Source organism: Dromiciops gliroides, chromosome 1 (assembly GCF_019393635.1).
Source record: "Dromiciops gliroides isolate mDroGli1 chromosome 1, mDroGli1.pri, whole genome shotgun sequence".
Lineage (NCBI taxonomy): Eukaryota > Metazoa > Chordata > Mammalia > Microbiotheria > Microbiotheriidae > Dromiciops > Dromiciops gliroides.
The window spans coordinates 234,254,888-234,276,471 of record NC_057861.1 but is presented as its reverse complement, the minus strand read 5'-3'; the positions used below and the strand labels follow the sequence as shown (position 1 = coordinate 234,276,471).

General features: G+C 36.7%; 1 protein-coding gene across 3 annotated transcripts in view; it reads right to left on the bottom strand.

The window, feature by feature from the left end:
• Positions 1–8,834: 8,834 nt before the first annotated feature.
• The window catches only part of YES1 (YES proto-oncogene 1, Src family tyrosine kinase), a 91,043-nt gene continuing 78,293 nt past the window's right edge, over positions 8,835–21,584 (bottom strand). For 2 of the 3 annotated variants that reach the window (XM_043971713.1, XM_043971706.1), the window contains exons 11-12: positions 14,714–14,866; positions 8,835–11,512 (exon numbers count right to left, since the gene is read on the bottom strand). In XM_043971713.1, the coding sequence (XP_043827648.1) occupies positions 11,304–11,512; positions 14,714–14,866 (362 nt within the window). In that variant the 3' untranslated portion in view covers positions 8,835–11,303. The remainder of the gene's footprint in view (positions 11,513–14,713; positions 14,867–21,584) is intronic. The other variant, XM_043971722.1, reaches the window with a different exon arrangement.

Sequence of the window (21,584 nt, the reverse complement as noted above, 5' to 3'; positions counted from 1 at the left end):
GATGAAGACTGAAAAAAGATCATCAGCTATAACAACTAAGAGATCATTATTTGAAGAATGAATGAGGGGGGCAGCTAGATGGCGAAGTGGTTAAAGCGCTGGCCCTGGATTCAGGAATACCTGAGTTCAAAATCCAGCCTCAGACACTTAACACTTACTAGCTGTGTGACCCTGGGCAAGTCACTTAACCCCCATTGCCCCGCAAAAAAAAAAAAAAAAAAAATTAAAAAAAAAAAAAAAGAATGAATGAGAGATGAGAAAGTGGCAAGGTGAAGGGAAGATGTTTTAAGAATGAGAGACTTGAGGGGCAGCTAGGTGGTGCAGAGCACCGGCCCTGGAGTCAGGAGTACCTGAGTTCAAATCCGGCCTCAGACACATAACACTTACTAGCTGTGTGACCCTGGGCAAGTCACTTAACCCCAATTGCCTCACTAAAAAAAAAAAAAAGTAAGAATGAGAGACTTGGACTTGTTTGATGGCAGAAGGGAACAAGCTAGTAGAAAGATTGCAAATTAGAGATGACAAATGAGGTGAGCAGCTCAAAGGCACAAGGGATTGGCCTTGGAAAGAAGTGCCACCTCTGCACTCCAGAGTAAAGAATGGTATAGGCTTCACTGAATGGTTGATGGACTGATACAAGGATTTTGAGGTGTAGAACAGGGAAGATGAGAGAGCTCATGGCTTCAGACTTAACCCAAGAAAAACAGAATTGATCTGTCAACATACTACATCAAATGCCAATTAGGTAGCTAGCATTCTATCAGGCAGTTGTACAATAGAAAATCTAGATGACTTGGGAGCACTGAATTGATGAAAGTGATAAAAATGTAGCAGGAGGATTTTTAGAAGAAAATTTAAAAATAAAATAAAATAAAATGGGGAGAAAAAGAAGAAAATTTGATAAGGCAGTCTATTCTAAGCTATTAAAAAGATCTAATTTCATTTCTGGGCTCCAAAGATTAGTTTCTTTATGAAATCATAGGAAAAACAGAAATAATACAGTATAAACACATAAGGCAATTTATCACCTTCAAATAAAGTACATTCCAATATGGAAAATAATAGATAATTGGATATGTAGAAAAAATATATATATATACATACAGAATGGATGAAGCTAATTTGCAAGAGAATTTCCTATTGGGGTTTGGGGAGAAGGGGAATGGGAAAGGGCTTCTATGGAGGTGGGATTTGAGCCACGTCTTGAAGGAAGTCACATAAACTATTCCAAAAACATTTCTTACTGAGTACAAACAACTGTGGTAGGCACTGGATAAAGAAAGGTAAAAGTAAGTCATTGGCCTCACAGGATTTACAAAAAGAGGAGGATAACCTTGTTATTTGCAGGCAGCAGGTTGTAAGAGATCACAGAGATATACAGAACTTCCGGGGCTGAGCTAAGATGACGGAGGAAAGGCAGTGAGCTCCCAAACTCATGGCACAATCGCTCCAAAATACATCCAAATAACACCATAGGAAAATGCCTGGAGCAGCAAAACTCAAGAAGAATGTGCTGAAATCATCTTCTAACCAAGAACGGCTTGGAAGGTCAGAAGGAGGGAGCTGCTGTGCTGATACAGGAGTGAAGCCCAACCCCACAGTCACCCTGACACAGATCCAGTCCCAGGAAGGCCTCAACAGAGGAGACCCCCAGAGCCTCTGAATCAGCTGAAGCGCCAGTGTTATCTGGAACTAAGCTCACAGTCTGGTGAGTGGGCTGAGCCCTGGGCAGGGGGGAGACTACAGGGGTCTATGCTGGTGCTAAGGCAGAACTTGGATTTTAGAACCCCTGCTGAGAACCAGGAGGGAGGCTTGAGTAGCAGTGGCCCAGGTGGGGGAGGGGCACAGGTTGATCAGAACTAACAACCACAACACACAAAACTGGTTGATTAGCAAGTTGGTCTGGGGTCATCTAAGGACCAGGGAACAGGAGGGAGAGTGAAGAACCTGATCCTCCTTAAATCATACCACCTGGGACTTCTGAAGCTTGGAATACTGCAGCCTAGAAACAGTGCCCCATGTTAAGGAGCTAAAAGTCAAGTAAAAGAAAGGCAAGATGAGCCGACAGAGAAAGGTGAGGACCATAGAAAGTTTCTTCAGTAACAAGGAAGACCAAGGGGCACCCTCGGAGGTCAACATCAGGGCCCCTATATCTAAAGCTTCCAAGAAAAACATGAATTGGTCTCAGGCCATAGAGGTGCTCAAAAAGGACTCTGAAGATAAAGTTAGAGAGGTAGAGGAAAAAATGGAAAGAGAAATGAGGGTGATGCAGGAAAGACATGAGATAAAAGTCAACAGCTTGAAAAGTCAAATAGAAAAGGAGGTACAAAAGCTCTCTGATGAAAATAATTGCCTAAGAATTAGGATTGAACAAATGGATGCCAGTAACTTTATGAGAAACCAAGACACAATAAAGCAAATCCAAATGAGTAAAAAATAGAGGGCAATGTGAAATATCTTCTGGGAAAAACTACTGATCTGGGAAATAGGTCTAGGAGAGATAATTTGAAAATTATTGGTCTACCTGAAAACCATGATCAAGGAAAGAGCTTAGACACCATCTTCCAAGATATTCTCAGGGAAAATTGCCCTGAAATTCTAGAAGCAGAAGCTAAAATAGAAATTGAAAGAATCTACTGATCACCTCCAGAAAGAGATCCCTAAAAGAAAACTCCTAGGAATATTATAGCCAAATTCCAGAACTCTCAGGTCAAGGAGAAAATATTGCAAGCTGCCAAAAAGAAAGAATTCAAGTACTGTGGAGCCCCAGTCAGGATAGCACAAGATCTAGCAGCTTCTACATTAAAGGACTGGAGGGCATGGAATATGATATTCCAAAGGGCAAAGGAAATGGGATTACAACCAAGAATCACCTACCCAGCAAAACTCAGCATAATCTTTCAGTGGAAAAAATGGGACTTTAATGAAAAAAGAAGACTTTCAAATACAAGACCCTAGAGAACCATAAAAAATTGGAGTTGGGGGACATACCTGGGTTCGTACAGTGGGTGACTGTCTTGTATCTGAGGCCGGGTTTTGGCTGGGATCCCCCTGGGTCCAGGGGTGATGCTTTGTCTGCTGTGTCACTGAGCTAGGTGATGACATCTTTGGGGTTGGATTGAGAGGTGAGGGGAACTCGAGGGGGGGGGGGAGGGAGGGGGAAGGGTAGAGTTGATGTCCTATATGAAAGAAGCAGGAAGGGGCTTATGGAGTTGGGGAAGAGATGGGAGAGGAGCAGGGCAGTAAATGAATTTTACACTTATCAGAAAAGGCTCAAAGACTTTAAATTCATCAGAGCTGCCTCAAGGAGGGACTAACAGACACACCCAACTGGGTGGAGTAATCTGTTTAATCTGGGCAGTAAATGAGTCTAACACTCATCAGAATTGGCTCAAAGACCTCAATCTCATTAGAATTGGCTCTAGGAGGGAATAATGTACACACTCAATTGGGTGGAGTAATCTCTCTAACCCTGCAGGAAAATAGGAGCGGAAAGGGATAAAGAGAGAGGGGCAAAAGAAGGAAGGGCAGAGTGGGGGAGGGGACAGAAGCAAATCCCTTTCAAAGAGTGATAGGATGAAAGACTTAACTACTCTCAGCCGTGCAATGATCTAAGACAACCCCAAGGAACTGAGGATACTTACTATGCACCCCCATAGAAAGAACTGATAAAAAAGAACACTTGTGGATTGTACATATACAATGCCCCCCACTTTAAATATTTGGAAGCCCAAGATCTGGATATGGAGGCTGAGGATGTTTGTTCAAACTCATCATGCTGGGGTCAGCTAGGTGGTGCAGTGGATAGAGCACTGGCCCTGGATTCAGGAGGACCTGAGTTCAAATCTGACCTCAGACACTTAACACTTACTAGCTGTGTGACCCTGGGCAAGTCACTTAACCCTCATTGCCCAGAAAACAAATAAACAAACAAACAAATCAAACTCATCATGCTTGCTGTCTGTGACCATGGGCAAGTCATTTCTCTGGACCTTATTTTCCTTATCTGTAAAAATGGAGTAGACTAATGATAATTAAGGTTCCTTTCAGCTCTAGATCTTAGATCCTATAAATCCCAAGGTTTTTCTGTATTTTACTGATCCCATTTGAAGAATGTTGTTATTTATAGTATGTAATCCTATTAACTGGAATGTGGAATAATTACATTACCCGACCCACTCTACATAAGCTGATAGTCCTTTTGCTAATACAGCTAATACTCTGATATTTATTACTACAATCATGTGGTTACATTAGTTGTGTTTATGAAAGCAATGGGAAGGGAGCATGCAGAGTTTACAGTCCCAAAAAACATCGGTCTCAAAGTTGGAGTATGAATGACAATTGTTCTTAGATTACGATAGAAAATTTGCATATGTTCATTGAGGTCACTTATATTAATATTTATGAGCTGATATTAATTACTAGACTAGAATGAGTCTAGTAATTAATTCATAAATTTAGAATTAAATTGGCATGAATATGTTTGAGTTTATTATATAGACTTTGGTTTATATAAAGGTAGCATGCTGGGTAATTCAAAGAACACAAGTCTTGGAATATGAAGAACAGTGTGGACGATTTAGACATAAGAGGTGATATCATAGGTAAATTAGAAGAGAAAGGAATAGTCTACCTATCAGATCTTTGGAAAGGAAAACAGTTTTTGACCAAACAAGAAATAGAGTATATTATAAAATGCAAAATGGATGATTTTGATTATATTAAATTAAAAAATTTCTGTACAAACAGAAGCAATGCATCCAAAGTTAGAAGGGAGGCAGAAAGCTGGGAAACAATTTTTGAGGCCAGTACTTCTGATAAAGGCCTCATCTCTAAAATATATAGGGAACTAAATCAAATTTATAAGAATCCAAGTCATTCCCCAATTGAGAAATGGTCAAAGGATATGAACAGGCAGTTTTCTGATGAAGAAACCAAAGCTATCTATTCCCATATGAAAAAATGCTCTAAATCTCTAATGATTAGAGAGATGCAAATTAAAACAACTCTGAGGTACCACCTGACACCTATCAGATTGGCTAAAATGACAAAAAAAAGAAGATAATAAATGTTGGAGAAGCTGTGGGAAAATTGGAACACTAATTCATTGTTGGTGGAGCTGTGAACTGATCCAACCATTCTGGAGAGCAATTTGGAATTATGCCCAAAGGGCAATAAAGCTGTGCATACCCTTTGACCCAGCAATTCTACTTTTAGGTCTTTTTCCCAAAGAAATCATGGAAAGGGGAAAGGGACCCACATGTACAAAAATATTTATAGCTGCTCTTTACGTGGTAGCAAGGAATTGGAAGTTGAGGGGGTGCCCATCAATTGGGGAATGGCTGGACAAGTTGTGGAATACTATTGTGCTGTAAGAAATGATGAGCAGGAGAAGTTCAGAGAAACCTGGAGGGTCGTACGTGAGCTGATGATGAGTGAGATGAGCAGAACCAGAAGAACATTGTACACAGTATCATCAACACTGAGTGTTGACCTACTGTGACGGACTATATTCTTCTCACCAATGCAGTGGTACAGAAGAGTTCCAGGGAACTCATGATAGAAGAGGATCTCCAAATCCAAGAAAAAAAAAAAAAAGAACTGTGGCATATAGATGCTGATTGAACCATACTATTTCTTTTGTTTTGGGTGCTATTTTTTTTTTCTATTTTGAGGTTTTGCATTACTGCCCTGATTTTTTCTCTTATAACAGGATTAATGCAGAAATAGGATTAATGTTATTATGGATATATATATGTGTGTGTATAGATATATATGTATACGTATATAGATATATAGATATAACCTATATCAGATTACCTGCTGTCTAGGGGAGGGGGGAGGGAGGGAGAAAAATCTGAAATTGTAAAGCTTGTATAAACAAAAGTTGAGAACTATCTTTACATGTAACGGAAAAAATAAAATACCTTATATGTAAAAAAAAAAAACAGTGTGGATCTGGAGAAGTTATGTTAACCTCCCTGAGTCTTAGCTTTTTCAATTATAAAAGCATGAAAAGCAAGGATCAGCTTAGGGTTCCACTTCCTTTGTAAACCTTCCTTGACCATCACTCTTTTCAGTTTTTAGGGTCTGCATATTTTCTCACTTGAAAGTTCTCTCCTCCTCAAATTACCTTGTATTTTAATTTATAAGTACCTGCTGTTTTTCCTCCCAGTACAAACCAAAGATAAGGTCCTGGAGGATGGAGCCTGTTTTATTTTTGTCTTTCTGTATCAAGAACCTGACAGTGTTTCATACATGGTGGACCCTTAACAATACTTCGATTGCAAAAGGTGACTGATAAAAATATTTTTTAATTATAAATAATCCAGGAGGCAACAAAAAGAACTCTTTGGATATTTTTGAAAATACTTACATTTCTCTTTGCCACTTTTTAGTTGGATTTTATATTGTTCAATGTTTTCCTCATTATTTGTCAAAGCATAGGTGGATAAAAGTACAGTACTGGCAACAGACTTCTTTCAGAAGTCTAGCTAAGTGTGGAGAAATTCCTCCTTGGGTTATAGCAACTTCTCTCAGGCTCAGAAGGAAATAACCCAGGATTCAGCCTAGGAACCCCAAGAATAGCAGCACCCCAGAGACTACCTGTTCTACTTCTAGCCCAGTTCCAACAACTATCATCCTGGGAATCAACCCTGGTTAGAGATGTGACCTGACAACTGCTTCTCCAACTGCTCTAGCAGTCACAATTACTGAAGATCTAGGACAAAAAAAAAAAAAAAAGCTTCTTACACCAAAGTTCTTGATGCTGTCAAATGGTTCAGCATCAGAAATGGAAATAGTAAGCAGCAATATGTTTTCACTCATTCATTAAGCAAAGAACCCAAAAGAACCCAAGGAATGTTAAGAATCACAGTTTTAGACTGTTAGATGTTGGTAACCTAAATGTGAGATTCTTGTCCACTTACTGAGTGGAAATACAACTAAACTTTTTCCAATATTGACATTCTCATAATACAGAATTTTATCAGTCTTAACATTCTCACACTTTAAACAAAACCAAAAGACAAGAACGTTGCACTTAAATGGAAAGATAGCTCCTAAGTTCTCAATAGAGAAGCAAATAAAGGAGTTTGTTTTATCCTGTCTCCAAAGGCAACAAGAAAAATCATTTCCTAGGACATCTGAATAACTCAAATTACAGTGCTTATGAGGAACTATTTGCAAAAAGGAAACCCCTGAAAATAATTGCAGGTTATGTTCCAGAAATCTGATATAGAGGATGAAGAGATAAAGAAATTCTATGAATAACTAAGTAAGACTCTCTAAATCAGCATATATACTTTGATAGTTGATAACTTCAATAGAAAGTTGAGACTAGGGAAGGTCAGAGAAATATGTTGGAAAATATGCTTGGAGATTAAGGAATGAGAAAGACCAAAGACTTGTAGCATGCAAAGCCTCATATTGGTATAACACAAAATATTTCCTTTAAAATAAACTGAAAAAGCATTGTACTTGTCAACCATTGAAGTGCTGATCTATATTATGAAATACAGTTGTATGGACAATGTATTATACGTATATACAAAACATATATTATCAATAGAAATCATTCATTTTGGAAAGACATCGAAAATGGCTGAAGAATTGGACCTTTTGGAAAGGAAGAGTGTGGGCTGGATCGCTATTAGGAAGTTGCAATTTCTTTTAATGACCGTAAACTCAGGTTTAATGACCTAAACAAAGGTTAAAAAAAGAGGTTTGTTTTTGTTTTTGTTTTTTAATATGTTTATTTTCTTCCAGTGGTTAACTGAGTCATGGAAACTAGAAATCTCTGAAGAACTGATATTGAGCATCACTTGAAGGGCTATTGGGAGGTACAATGTGGAATGTGCAGGCTGTAACATGATACAAATTAAGCAATTACAAAGGAAAAGTTAGGATGTTATAAAAAATGTATGAAGAGAGGGAAGAGAAAAAAGATGGGTGAGCTACATGGCAAGAATATTTGTTTTAAGTAGAACTTCTAATGGAGCAGGGAGGAAGAAGGAATGTTAAAAAATAAAAATGCATCAATAAATATTTTCAAAAAACAGTTTTCTTAAATTATTCAGTAGTAAATGGCTTTATATGGCATAATAATATCTTTATAGATTTTAAAAATAGTAAATTGTAACGTCATATTAAAATAATTTCATATAATTTTTAATCATTTCTATTTAAGCAATTTCAACACAAACACACTGACAAATAGGTATTCATGTATTTTTTACTCTCAGAATATACTATTTTATTTTTTTTTTGGTGAGGCAATTGGGGTTAAGTGACTTGCCCAGGGTCACACAGCTAGTAAGTGTTAAGTGTTTGAGGCTGGATTTGAACTCAGGTCCTCCTGACTCCAGGGCCAGTGCTCTATCTACTGTGCCACCTAGCTGCCCCTTGGAATATACTATTAAGTTCCTCAGGGACAGAAAGTATTGTATATAATATCCTGCACTAATTTCAACCCTATATGTGTATGTGTGCATATATCTATCTATCTTTGTCCAATCTAACAATGTTTTTTTTCCCCTCACTTTGTCCTTCATAATAAAACACACATACAAAAAGTGATACTGGTGAAAAGGGAATTATCTGTGGAGAAATACTTGTGAAAAATTTACTAAGTGACTAGACATCTGAGAGAAAAGGAAATAGCAAGTTGTTTAAAATGTTACAGATTAAATCGGAAAATAACAGGTCCCTCATTTCCAAGTAATACAAAATGTTTTAAATAAAATAAATTCAAAATAACTTTTATTTCAAACAAAAAATCTTTTATATTCACATGAAATTTTTGTTAGAAAGAGAACTTGAACAGCAACAGATGCATTCAAGGAGAACTTTTATTTTCAAGTGTATCCACAAAACAAGTCAATATTACAATATTTTATAAAAATATTAAGTTTTAGGCTACCATTATTCAGTTTTAAAAAGTGTTTGTGCTAGAGGTTGTTTTTTTTTCTGCCAACTTTCATTTTCGATAGGGTAAGTTCCACATTGATATTTTAGAGATGAAAAGTTGTTGGAAAAAATCTTTAATGTAGAAAGTTGATTTTCTCAACAGGTTTAAAAATACATAACAATTTTAAATGAATACATGTTAAGTTAGTTTTTAATTTCCTTACTATACAAATGTTATTACAAGGAACTGTTCCATTCAGTTAAAACCTAATGAATACCAGCATCATTTTCTGGCTGTTTTTTTCTTTAACAACATTAGTACATAAACATATAATTGTGTTACCCTTTCTAAATGCTTAGAAAAATTACAATTTCATAGTTTACATAAAGCCCTTTAAAAATCTGATATCACAGGTTTATAGAAGACAAGGGAAAATAATATGATGGCACTATTCTTAGATCTATTTGGTAGAGGGATTCAATACTAAGTAGGTAATGTAAACATGAAAAATTATAATTTTTAGTACCAGAATTCTATTGCCCATTTGCATTGGTTTTTTTTAAAATCACCTTTTTTAAAAAAATGGCTTGAATGTTAGCAGATACCATAGCATAAATTTAAATTTTCATGATTTATTCAGGTAACAAAGTCATAAATGTCATTCCCAAACTGTAGAGACATGATGTTATTGCTTAATACAAGGTATGACTGCAAAGAGAAGCTACTTTTTAAACATAAATGGTGTCCTTCAAAGTTGTATCCTTTGAAAACAACATTTATTGCAAGGGGGAACTCCTCTTATGGAATTACCATCAAAGCCAGCTTTCCCTTTTGCGCTCGCTCGCTCTCTCTCTCTCTCACCCTCACCTAACTAGGGGTTAGGTTTAAAGAGTTATCCAACTTGATCACCTGCCACATTCACCATACTTAAGTCTGAACTTTGGGCCATTTCCAAAAAACAAATGCATCTAACAAATGACCAAGATCTATCACCACTGGAAACATTCTAAAGAACACAAGTTTTGAAGGCAATTCCAGATAAAGGGTTCCAAAAATGATTTGGGCAATGACAGCGTTGTTGGAATCAAGGGTATATATAGCCTTCTGTGTTAACTAGTTTGAAGGGAACAACACAGAGTTGGATTTATATTTTTAAAAAATAAAGCCATAAAGCCTCATTACCTTAGTCACATTACCTATCTCTGAAATCACAGAAAATAGTTACAGTGTGGGATGTTTTGAATGCCAGAAAATCCATGTTGTCACTATATTAGACCAACATTAAACAACTCTGTCCCTCTACCTAAACATTTTTCAAGTTCTCTTTTCCCATTTTTCTCTTAAATACATCTTCTTCCTCTGTCTGTTAAACGTTATATTCAAGAAAAGCAAAAGTGCAATCATTCAAATCCCTGAACTAGTGACACTTTACATTTGTGGCACCCATCACCATGAGTACATAGTTATATCTCACAGTACCAAATTCATTAAAAAAAAAAATGCACTGTCTAAAGATTGGCTTTTTTCCCCCTTCTTACCAACTAAAGATTAATAACTCTCCCCTCAGATTGTAGGGTATGGTTTCAAGTCACAAATTGTCAACTTTCATCATCATAAACCCTATTAAATATGAGCACATTTCCTAGATATCTCTTTATTCTAATTTGAGCTAATCAAAACATAATTAAAAGGAAAAAAAATCTCTCATGCTCTTTTCCAGTTACATGAAAATAAGTATTAACATTAACAGTGCATTATGCTTTCCAATTCCATTGCCTGACACCTAACATTTAATCAAATTATACACTGTTCGGATTAATTTTTCTTATCTCCAAAACCTGGATTATCACAAGCGAAAGAAAAATTAACTCAATGTTGTGGGTTTATCTATCAAAAATGTTAAATTTTCTTAAAATTATGAATGGATAAAATTGTATAGAGCTGGAATGGAAGTGTTTGGTCCCATACCAAAAAGTTCCTTGGTTTAAAATTATACTATACTGTCATTTTGCATTAGTGTTTTATCTCCCAGGTTTATACATATTTGCTAAACAGTTTTCCCCTAATGTCGAAATTTTTGAGTTTGTGGGAACTAAAGAAAGGAAGGGTTTTACAAATAGTAGCCTTGTTGCTATTCATTATCATGCCAACATTCATTAGTATCTTAGTTAAACTTCCTTTGGACCCTGAAATAAATTGGAAAATTGCATCATTGGTTCTTTAGAGTTTAACACTTGAAAAGTGGTTTTGTGCAACCGTCTGGAATTCCAGTTTGCCATGAGAAGCATGCAGAGTGCAGATTTTCTTCTTTAGATTCCTTTACATAAGTGAGGAACTCTACACAAGTTCTTTACATTTTGGCAAATTTGTGCATATAGTGTAGGCTTGTGACTTACAAATTGTCACCTGGCTGGTACTGTGGTTCTGTAGCAGTAAAGTAGTCTTCTAAGAAGGATTGAATATATTCAAAAGTTGGTCTTTCATCAGGGTCTTTCTTCCAACAAAGGTTCATCAGCTCATGGAGAGATTCTGGACAACCTTGAGGACAAGGCATTCTATAACCCCGTTCTACCTGTTCCAGGACTTCACGATTTACCATCCCTAGTACAAAAAAATTCAAAGCAGCAAATAGTAGGATTAGGGTAGGGGTTATGGGGTGGAATGTGCTGTCAAGTATATTTGTTTGGAGGAAAAAGTAACTTAAAAATCCAACAAAATTAAATATGGCCAATTAACATCTCCTAAATAAGGAAATTTCAATATACCAAGGGAATAAAAAAATTCTATTAACATGTTAACCTGCTATGACATATTTTATTTTTTAATACCACTAAAAGTCACCATGAATTTAATACAATCAATTTCAAAGATCTGTGCTATAAATAACAATTTAGGTTATCTCTTGAGGATATTAATATTTTTTAGTTAAATCATAAAACTAACACTTAATGATACCCCAACATTGAGATAGTGAAGAAGAGACAGTGTGGTATAACAAAAAGGCATTAGGACAGAAATCATAAAAACAATTTATATTTCTGGTTCTGCCACTTCTGAATTTTGTTACCTGGGGTAAGTCAATTAAGCTCAGCCTCAATTTTCTCATCGGCAAAAGGATTTTTAAAAATCCAACCAATCAAACCCAAAACACCCTATTTCACAGGATGATTATTGTGAAGATGGAAAGAAACAGTAAAATGTATGAAAATAATTTAAAACTATCAGAGATAACTAAAATGTTGCTTATTAAAAGAAGATGAACAATGTATTAGGAAATTCTTTTTTACCAAGAGCCTGATTATAATTCTGTGAAAAATCATTTAAATTTAAATCTTATTAAGTATTATTAAAATCCTATGTCTTCTTGACATAGTCATGATGTAAAACTAAGTGATTCTAATTCTACGTCTGTATTAGTAAATAAGGGGGCAGCTAGGTACCACAATGGATACAGTACAGGGCCTGGAGTCACACTAGATAGGTGACCTTGGGCAAGATAATCGATCCTTTTAGCCTCAGTTCCCTGTCTGTAAAAAACCCACAAACAAAAACACCCCCCCCTAAAAAAAGCCCCAAACCAAAAACCCAAATGGAGTCACACAAAGAGTTGGACACAATTGAAATGACTGAACAACAGTGGTAAATAAACATGAAAATTACATAAACTTAATGAAATTATTCAGTCTCTTAATGATACAAGTTCAAGTTATGATTACTAATATCCTAATTTTTGTGCTAATTTAAATTTAAAGCATTACATAGTAGAATTGGGAGAGGTGGGATGTTGCTAAGTATCTTATTTTAGGAAGCCAATATCCTAAAGGTTCATACTGAGGCACTTCCCTAAATTTCTTCAGGTACTCCTAGTTACTCTATCAAATAAGATAATTGTAAAACACTTAGCATAGTGCCTAGTATATAGAAAGTGTTAATAAATGCTTGTTTTCATCCTCCCCTCTAATCCAACTCCTACCAGAAGCCTGAATCTTATCCATATGAGATGATAATCTATGATAGGAAACCCATTATCCTGCCAAGATCGCTTGTTTTTTTTTCCAATCAGGATTGTTTAAAACATAACACTAATAGATCCCAAGGGACATGAATTTGACTAAAGTTGGCTTGTCCCATTAATTCTGATTGATTTTATCACTGTTTATAAAGCATGCCTACTACCACTACCAGAAAACAAATGCATACTGAAATACTTCAGGAGATACTTCGTACAGAGATATAAACAGAGATTAGTAGTAGTAGTAGGCTTCCACCAGTCTCGGACGACTTTGGATCAGTGCCTTGAAGAGCCACAGGCCACAGTGTGGCTGTGCAGTCCAATACGGGAGCTGCAGCTCCTGCTGCAATGAGGACATCAGAAAACTGCACTCTCTGTTGCCCGTCGGTTCTTGCGTCTCATTCGGCTCCTCTATGTCTTAGTACATAGTTTCATGAGCCATCATTTCATAAATAATCTTTTACTGACTTAACTCTCTAAACTTAGGTTTGTCCTTAGACAAAAGAATAATTCATATTGCCTACACAGTTTTGGTTTGGTAGGACTTTCCAGAATTTATACTTCTCACTGGCAACTGGAATGTTGTTATTCAGTTGTTTCAGTCACGTCTGATTCTTCACAACCCCATTTGGGGTTTTCTTGGCAAAGAGTGGCTTGCCATTTCCTTCTCCAGAGTCACATATCTAGTACATGTCAGGGGCCAGATTTGAGCTCAGGAAGACTCTGAGGACCAGCACTCTATATACTGTACTACCTAGCCACCCCATTTTTACTGGCATTGACTTTAAGAATTCTGGAGATATAAATAAATTCTTATCCATTTCTTCCCTTTCTTCCTTTCCCTGTCAATTCTTGTTAGATGGAGCACAAAAAGGGTATATTAGGTTAGAAACATACAAATAGAGGAGATGGTAAAGGAGTTGATTAGATGCTAAGTGTCAATAGGGATATATTACAGACAAAGGAGAAAAGATATATGTAATGGAGATGAGGAAACATTTATCAGGGACCAGAAGTTTAGGTAAGGGATGAAGAGGATATAGAAAAGGGGTGTTAGTCCCATCGAAGCACTGCCTTTAATTAGGATCTAGATCTTTCAGTTCTTTTGGAGTAACATTAGAAAGTTTCACCTGTTGCCTTTGTTCAGAGAGGAAAAGACTTGTTTTTTCTCTCATTAGTCACTATCAAGTTTTTGAAAATGATACCTTGTCAATAAAGTTTTCCAAGAAAAAAAACCTCAAGCAATCAAACGAACAATTATTTAGTATATGTGCACACACACATATATAATACGTAAAATAAAGGGAATTTGGGGGTGGGAGGTATAACCAGGCTAATTAGCAAAATTCTGATGTGTCTAACTAGAGTTCTGAAGCGAAGCAATAAGAGGAGCGGTATAGATGAAAAAGGACTTCATTCTAGATACAGAAGATAGCCTGTGGAAAAGCATGGAGATGGGAGAAGTGTTGTGTGTGAACAAGGAAGATAGTTTGACTGGAACATAGCATATGTGAAGATGAGTAATGTTTGACACCAGATTGTAAAGGGTCTTAAATGTCAAACATATAAAATCAGACTTAAAGACTGATCAATCTCATCTGACATTTTGTTTAGTCCTAGGATTTGACTGTTGTGGGCAAATTTCTGGTATGGAAATTTCCTAAAGGGATACAGTACATAATAAAAATATAAGCAATATGTAAGTTTGTTTACTGTTCCTTAACTTTAACTATATATACGCACACCAATAGGAATGAATGGAACAACCAAAACTTTAAAAGCATGCTTACCTGGGTATGGCACTCTACCCTTTGTTACAAGCTCTGTCTGCAGAATTCCAAATGACCAAACATCAGATTTAATTGTGAAACGGCCATATAATGCAGCCTCAGGAGCTGTCCACTTGATTGGAAATTTGGCACCTAAAATGAATAAAATATCACCTGAAATCAATAAGCAAATATTTTTATATATTTGTATGAAAATTTGAAATTAATTAGACAAATATCTAATAACTACCTGTTATGTGTAACATAATGTGTTATGCTCTCAAAGGGATAGAAAGACAGAATAATCCTTGCCCTCAAGGAGCATATGATCTAGCCTGGGAAATAATGCATGTAAAGTGCTTTTCAATCCTTAAAGATCTATGTAAATGTTTGACTAGAGTTACTATTAAGTTACATGCAGTGCCTCATGAAGTTTATATCTAATATGAGCTTATGATACATATACATGTAATACGTATAGGCAAGTGGTTCAATTTTGCTAATGCACAGGGTACATTTATGGGAATGGAGAAGATTATGCCTAGAAAAGTCGTTTGGGACCATGTGAAGAGGTCCCAAATGCTGTGCTAAGGAGTCTGCATCTTTTAAAAAATGCTTATGTACACAAAACCAGTACCCTCAAGGTGTTTACATTCTAATGAGGAAGACAACAAGGAAGCTGAAAAGAGAGCAAAGGAGGGGAATAATGGAAAAGTCCAGATGAATGGAGCCTGTTGGGAAATGAGGAGATGACTGACAAGCTGTGTGCACTCTTTAAATGAAGCTTCTGGAAAGAAAATTATTTGGAAAAATAGGTGAAGGAGTTCTACCAAATTCCTTTTATGACACAAATATGGTGTTGATACTTAAACCAGGCAGAGCCAAAACAGAGAAAGAAAATTACAGGACAATTTCCCTAATGAATATCGATGCAAAAATCTTAAAATATTAGCAAGGAGATTACAGCAAGTGATCACCAGGATAATACACTATGACCAAGTGGGATTTATAACAGGAATGCAAGGTTTGTTCAACATTAGGAAAATTATCAACATCATCAACCACATCATAACAAAACTAACCAAAATCATATGATTACCTCAATAGATGCAGAGAAAGTGTTTGACAAAACACAACACTCATTACTATTAAAAACACTAGCGAGCATAGGAATAGGTGGAGCTTTCCCTAAAATAATAAGCAGTATCTACCTAAAACCATCAGCAAACATCATAAGTTAGAGGCATTCCCAATAAGATCAGAGGTGAAACAGGGATGTCCATTATCACCTCTATTATTTAATATTGTACTAGAAATGTTAGCTTTAGGGGCAGCTAGGTGGCACAGTGGATAAAGCACTGACCCTGGATTCAGGAGGACCTGAGTTCAAATCTGGACTCAGACCCTTGACACTTACTAGCTGTGTGACCCTGGGCAAGTCACTTAACCCCCATTGCCCCCCCCCCCAAAAAAAGAAATGTTAGCTTTAGTAATAAGAGATGAAAAGGAAATTAGAATAGGCAAGGAGGAAACAAAACTTTCACTCTTTACAGATGATATGATGGTATACTTACAGAATCCTAAAGAATAAACTAAAAAACTACTTGAAACAACAACTTTAGCAAAGTTGCAGGATACAAAATAAACCCACATAAATCATCAGCATTTTCTATTCATGACCAACAAAGCTCAGCAGGCAAGAGATAGAAAGAGAAATTCTATTTAAAGTAATGGTAAACAATATAAAATACTTGGGAGTGTACTTGCCAAGACAAACCTAGGAACTCTATGAACACAATTACAAGACACTTTTCACACAAATAAAATCAGATCTATATAACTGGAAAAAATATTAATTGCTCATGGATAGGCCAAGCTAATATAAAAATGACAATTCTACCTAAATGAATTTATTTATTCAGTGCCATACCAATCAGACTACCTAATAATTATTTTATGGAATTAGAAAAAATAATAACAAAATTAATCTGGAAGAACAAAAAGTCAAGAACATCAAGGAAATTAATGAAAAAAATCTACAGGAAGGTGGGCTAGCCGTACCAAATTTGAAGCTATACTTATAAAGCGGCAGGCATCAAAACTATTTGGTACTGGCTAAGAAATAGAGTGGTAGATCAATGGAATAGGTTAGGCACAGGAGACACAGTAGTAAATGACTACAGTAATGTACTGTTTGATAAACCCTGTGAGAGGGTAATGGATTTTGGGACGCCCACAGGCCCCTGATGGAGAGGATAATATTGAGATTGATTGTACTGACTCTGCTGATTAACTCACTTAAAGTTGACTTGATTAAAACCACACCTACCTGAGAGGGGGAGGAGGGGTGTATCTGAACTCTGACCGTGGCACGGATTGCCCTCAAGTTCAGTGAACCAATGGATTTGGGTGATGCTAGCAAATTAGTTTGAAACAGTGTGGAAAGACCACCTCTTGGGACCAAAAGGAAGCTTCCACTCACAAAGGCATGGGGACTTCCTTTTGGCCTGAGACTTGGAGGTGGTGGTGGCGCCTTGCTCTCTCTCTGCCCCTAGACCCTAGCTAGGCTTTTCTATCTTTCAGAGCCATGTGTGCTCTTTACTAATATTTAATATACTTTAATAAATGCTTAATGGACCAAAAACTGGTGCTAAAGCTTCTAATTTATAAGTAACAAATATATCAGAAACCCTAGCTAATTTTCCCCAAACTCTGACAGAAAAAAGGCGACCACATATAGATTTATTCGCCACAACCCAAAGATCCAGCTTCTGGAATAGGAACTCAGTATTTGACAAAAACTGCTGGGAAAACTGGAGGATAGTATGGCAGAAACCAGTGTGGTAAAAAGTGAAGCTCTTAACAGTCGGTTAGGATAACTGAAGGACCACCCTTTCAGGGAGGAGACCCCTGACGAACCACCCGTGTGTCTGCTAAGCACTCCACTTCCGGGGTGCGAGCTCAAAGGCAAGGAGAGAACGGAAGTGGGGCCTCTTTCGCTCGCTCACTCACTGGCTTGCTGGGCACACAGACGCTGACTCGGGTTCGACAGCATAGTCCTTGGTGATTGGCCTGATCCTCTGTAATAGCACGTGCTTGACGCTGTTCTCAGCCTCAGAGGTGGCCTTGGGTTTTTGGTGAGTTCTATACGGAATACAGACTAAGCTTAGATCTAAGACTATTTATTTGTATTTCTACTTTCCTATCTCCCTAATCTAATCTAATCTAATATAATATAATGTTTTGTTGGCTAATTAATTCCCAAACAATAAAAGCTCTAACTAAAGCTCAGCGGCTTCTTTCACTTACTGGTCTGGGAGATATATAAGGGAAAGATTAAAGGAGAGTTTAATGCTCTTGTATCCAATTTTAAATCTCACACCAGGCACAGACCAACATTTTATACCATATACCAAAATAAGGTCAAAATGGGTATTAGACATAAAGGGTGATACCATAGATAAATAGGAGAGGAAGGAGTAGTTTACCTCTCAGATCTGTGTGCCCTCTTTAAATGAAGCTTCTGGAAAGAATTTTTTTTTTTTTTTTTGCTCAGGGCAATGGGGGTTAAGCCCAGGGTCACACAGTAAGTGTCAAGGGTCTGAGGCCGGATTTGAACTCAGGTACTCCTGAATCCAGGGCCGGTGCTTTATCCACTGCGCCACCTAGCCGCCCCCTTGGAAAGAAATTTGGAATTAGGCCGAGAAAGTTATCAAATGGGTCAAAATTTGACCCAGCAAAACTACTTCTAGGCTATATACCCCAGAGATTAAAGATAAAGGAAATGGACCCCTATCAATGAAAATATTTATTACGGTTCTCTTTGTGGTGGCAATGTGACTAAATAAATTTTGATATATGAATGTAATGTAATGCTACTGAACTGTAAGAAATTATGAAGGGGAAATTTCCAGAGAAACTTGGGAACTCATATAAATTGATGCAAATTAAAGTGAGCAAAATAGGAAGAACAATTTATACAATAACAACAATATAAAGAAAAAACTCTAAGAGACTAAGAACTCTAACATCAATTAATACCAACCTTGATTCCAGAGGATGCAGGATGAAACATGCTACCCCCCTCCTGATGAGAGGTGATAGATACAAGAAGCAGATTGAGACACATATATTTTGTGAGAAACACATATAGACAGGGTCATTGCAGGAATTGTTTTCTTGACTGTGCAGATTTGTTACAAGGGTTTTTTCTTTCTTTTTCAAAGGGAGGAGGTGGGAGAGAAAATAGTTTTCTGTTCTTTGAAAAAAAATGGAATTAAATTGAACATTTTTTAAAGTTTTGATTATGTAGGGGCCAAGGAATAGGAAGGGATAAAGAAGATCACCACTCTACCTTTTCAGCTTTATTTCACATTAATCTTTTTCCATATGCACTAAATTAGGCCACAGATCAAGTAGCTCTTTTTCTACTCCCAATATACATCCCATGCTACCTCCAAGTCTTTTACTCATTCCAATTGTGGAATTCCTTTCCCCAAAATTATCTGTTGAAATCCCATCAATCCATTAAGAATCAGCTCCAATACCATCTCCATTGTGCATTCTTCCCTAATTATCCCAGTCAGTAACAATTCTCTTTCCTCCCAAGGAGTCCAGTAGCATATTATCAAACTTCCTCCAACACGTTTTGCATATATAAGTATCATAAGCTCCTATTAGATAAAAGCTTCATGAGGCACTGCACATGGTAACTCAATAATAACTCTAGTCAAACATTTACATAGAGCTTTAAGGATTGAAAAGCACTTTACATGTATTATTTCATTTGATGTTCATAAGCCTATGTGGTGGGTACCAGCATTATCCCCATTTATGAAATGGGGAAACAGAAGCTAAGACTTGCTCAGGATCACAGTGTTAGTGGCAGAAACAGGATGCAAAACTAGGGTCTGCTACTCAGTCCAGTACGCCACCTAGCTTCCTCTAAGAAATAATATACAAATAACACAACACTGTAAAAGTTAAAACCCTTCTACATGCAAAAGTGATCCCATTCCATCCCATCTTCTCTAACAGACTGCCCCCTTTATCATCACCACTTTCTCATTTTTCTTCAATCTTTTTCTGTCTACTGGTTTTTTCTTGCTGGTTAAAAATATGTTTATATATCCTTCATCCTTAAAAAGAAATTTTACTTGATGCATCCAGCTCACTAAGATTCTATCTCACTCCTCCCTCTTGTGGTTAAACTCCTTGAAAAGGCCATCAATAATCAATGTTTCCACTTTTTTCTTCTCACTTTGTTCATTCTGGCTTCTGAATTCATCATTCAACCAAAACTGTTCTCTACAAAGTTACTAATGATATCTTAATGACCACCATCCAATGGCCTATTCCTAATACTCATCCTTCTTGACCTCTCAGCAGCCTTTCACACTCTCAATTATCCTCTTGTACTTGATATTCTCTTCTCTTTATGTTTTCATGACAGTATTCTCTCTTGGTTCTCCTAACAATATTGACTCCTTCTTCTCAAGTTTCCTTTGCTGCATCTTCATCCAGGCCACACATGCTAACAATGGGTGTCCTACAGGGCTCTGATCTCTCTTCTCCTTTTATGAAAAGTGACAGCAAACACTAGTGCCTTGTTTGTGGAGTTATGAATCAGTACAACCATTGTGAAAAAGAATTTTGAATGATGCAAATAAAATAAAATGTCCATACTCTGTCACTCAGAGATTCCACTACTATGTTTATACCCCAAGGAGAATACTGATAAGAACAAAGTCTCCATAGAAACCAAAATATTTATAACAGCACTTTTTGTAATAGCAAAGAACTGAAAACAAAGTAGATGCCACTAACTGTGGAATGGCTAAACAAACTTGTACTTGAATGTAATGGAATATTACAGTATTATAAGAAATGATGAATACAGAAAAATATCTACATCAAATGATGCAGACTGAAATATGCAGAGCCAAGAAAATAATATATATAATAACCATAACAGTTAAATAATAATAATTTAAAAAATCCAAAGGTGGATGTCACAAAATTAGAAACATCAACCATTCATCTAAAAGATGTAGGGTGATATTCCCATCCTCAAACCTTTGTAGAAGCTTTTGCTGTAACTTCCGAAATTTATCAGTTTTGCTGATTTCTTTCCAATGGTCTTTTTTTCTGTCTTTAAAGAGATATGAGAAGATACTTCTTCCTGGTTGGTTTCTTTTCAGGAGGAAGACATCCACAGGTGTGGGACATTTTACACACACACACACACACACACACACACACACACACACACACACACACACACACACACCCCTCCAGATTTTCTTTGATGTATTGATTTGTTTTGCATATTATTCTCTTCCTCCCCTTTTTCTTTTCTTTTTTTTTCTGTGGGATAATGAGGGTTAAGTGACTTGCCCCAGGTCACACAGCTAGTAAGTGTCAAGTGTCTGAGGTTGGATTTGAACTCGGGTCCTCCTAAATCCAGGGCCGGTGCTTTATCCACTGCACCACCTAACTGCCCCTTCCCCTTTTTCTTTAAAAAAAAAAAATGCTTTCTGGAAGGGGAAGGAGAAAGAAATATAGGAGAAATGTAAGCAATGTAAAAACAAAAGATATCTATAAATTTATTTTTAAAAAACCCCAAATTATGAATTTGATGAATACAGAAAATAAATGTTACAAAATTACAAAGAACCAACATAGCCCCCCACTCTTGTGCAGAAGTGAAGGGTAGAAGGATGGGTGTGGAACACAGCATAATAATGTCAGACTTTTTGGATTTAACTATCTGCTTTGTCAATTTTTTCCCTCTTCTTCCTCCTCACACTTACTAGCTGTTTATCTCAGTTTCTCATCTGTAAAATGAGCTGGAGAAAGAAATGGCAAACCATTCCTGTGTCTTTGTCAAGAA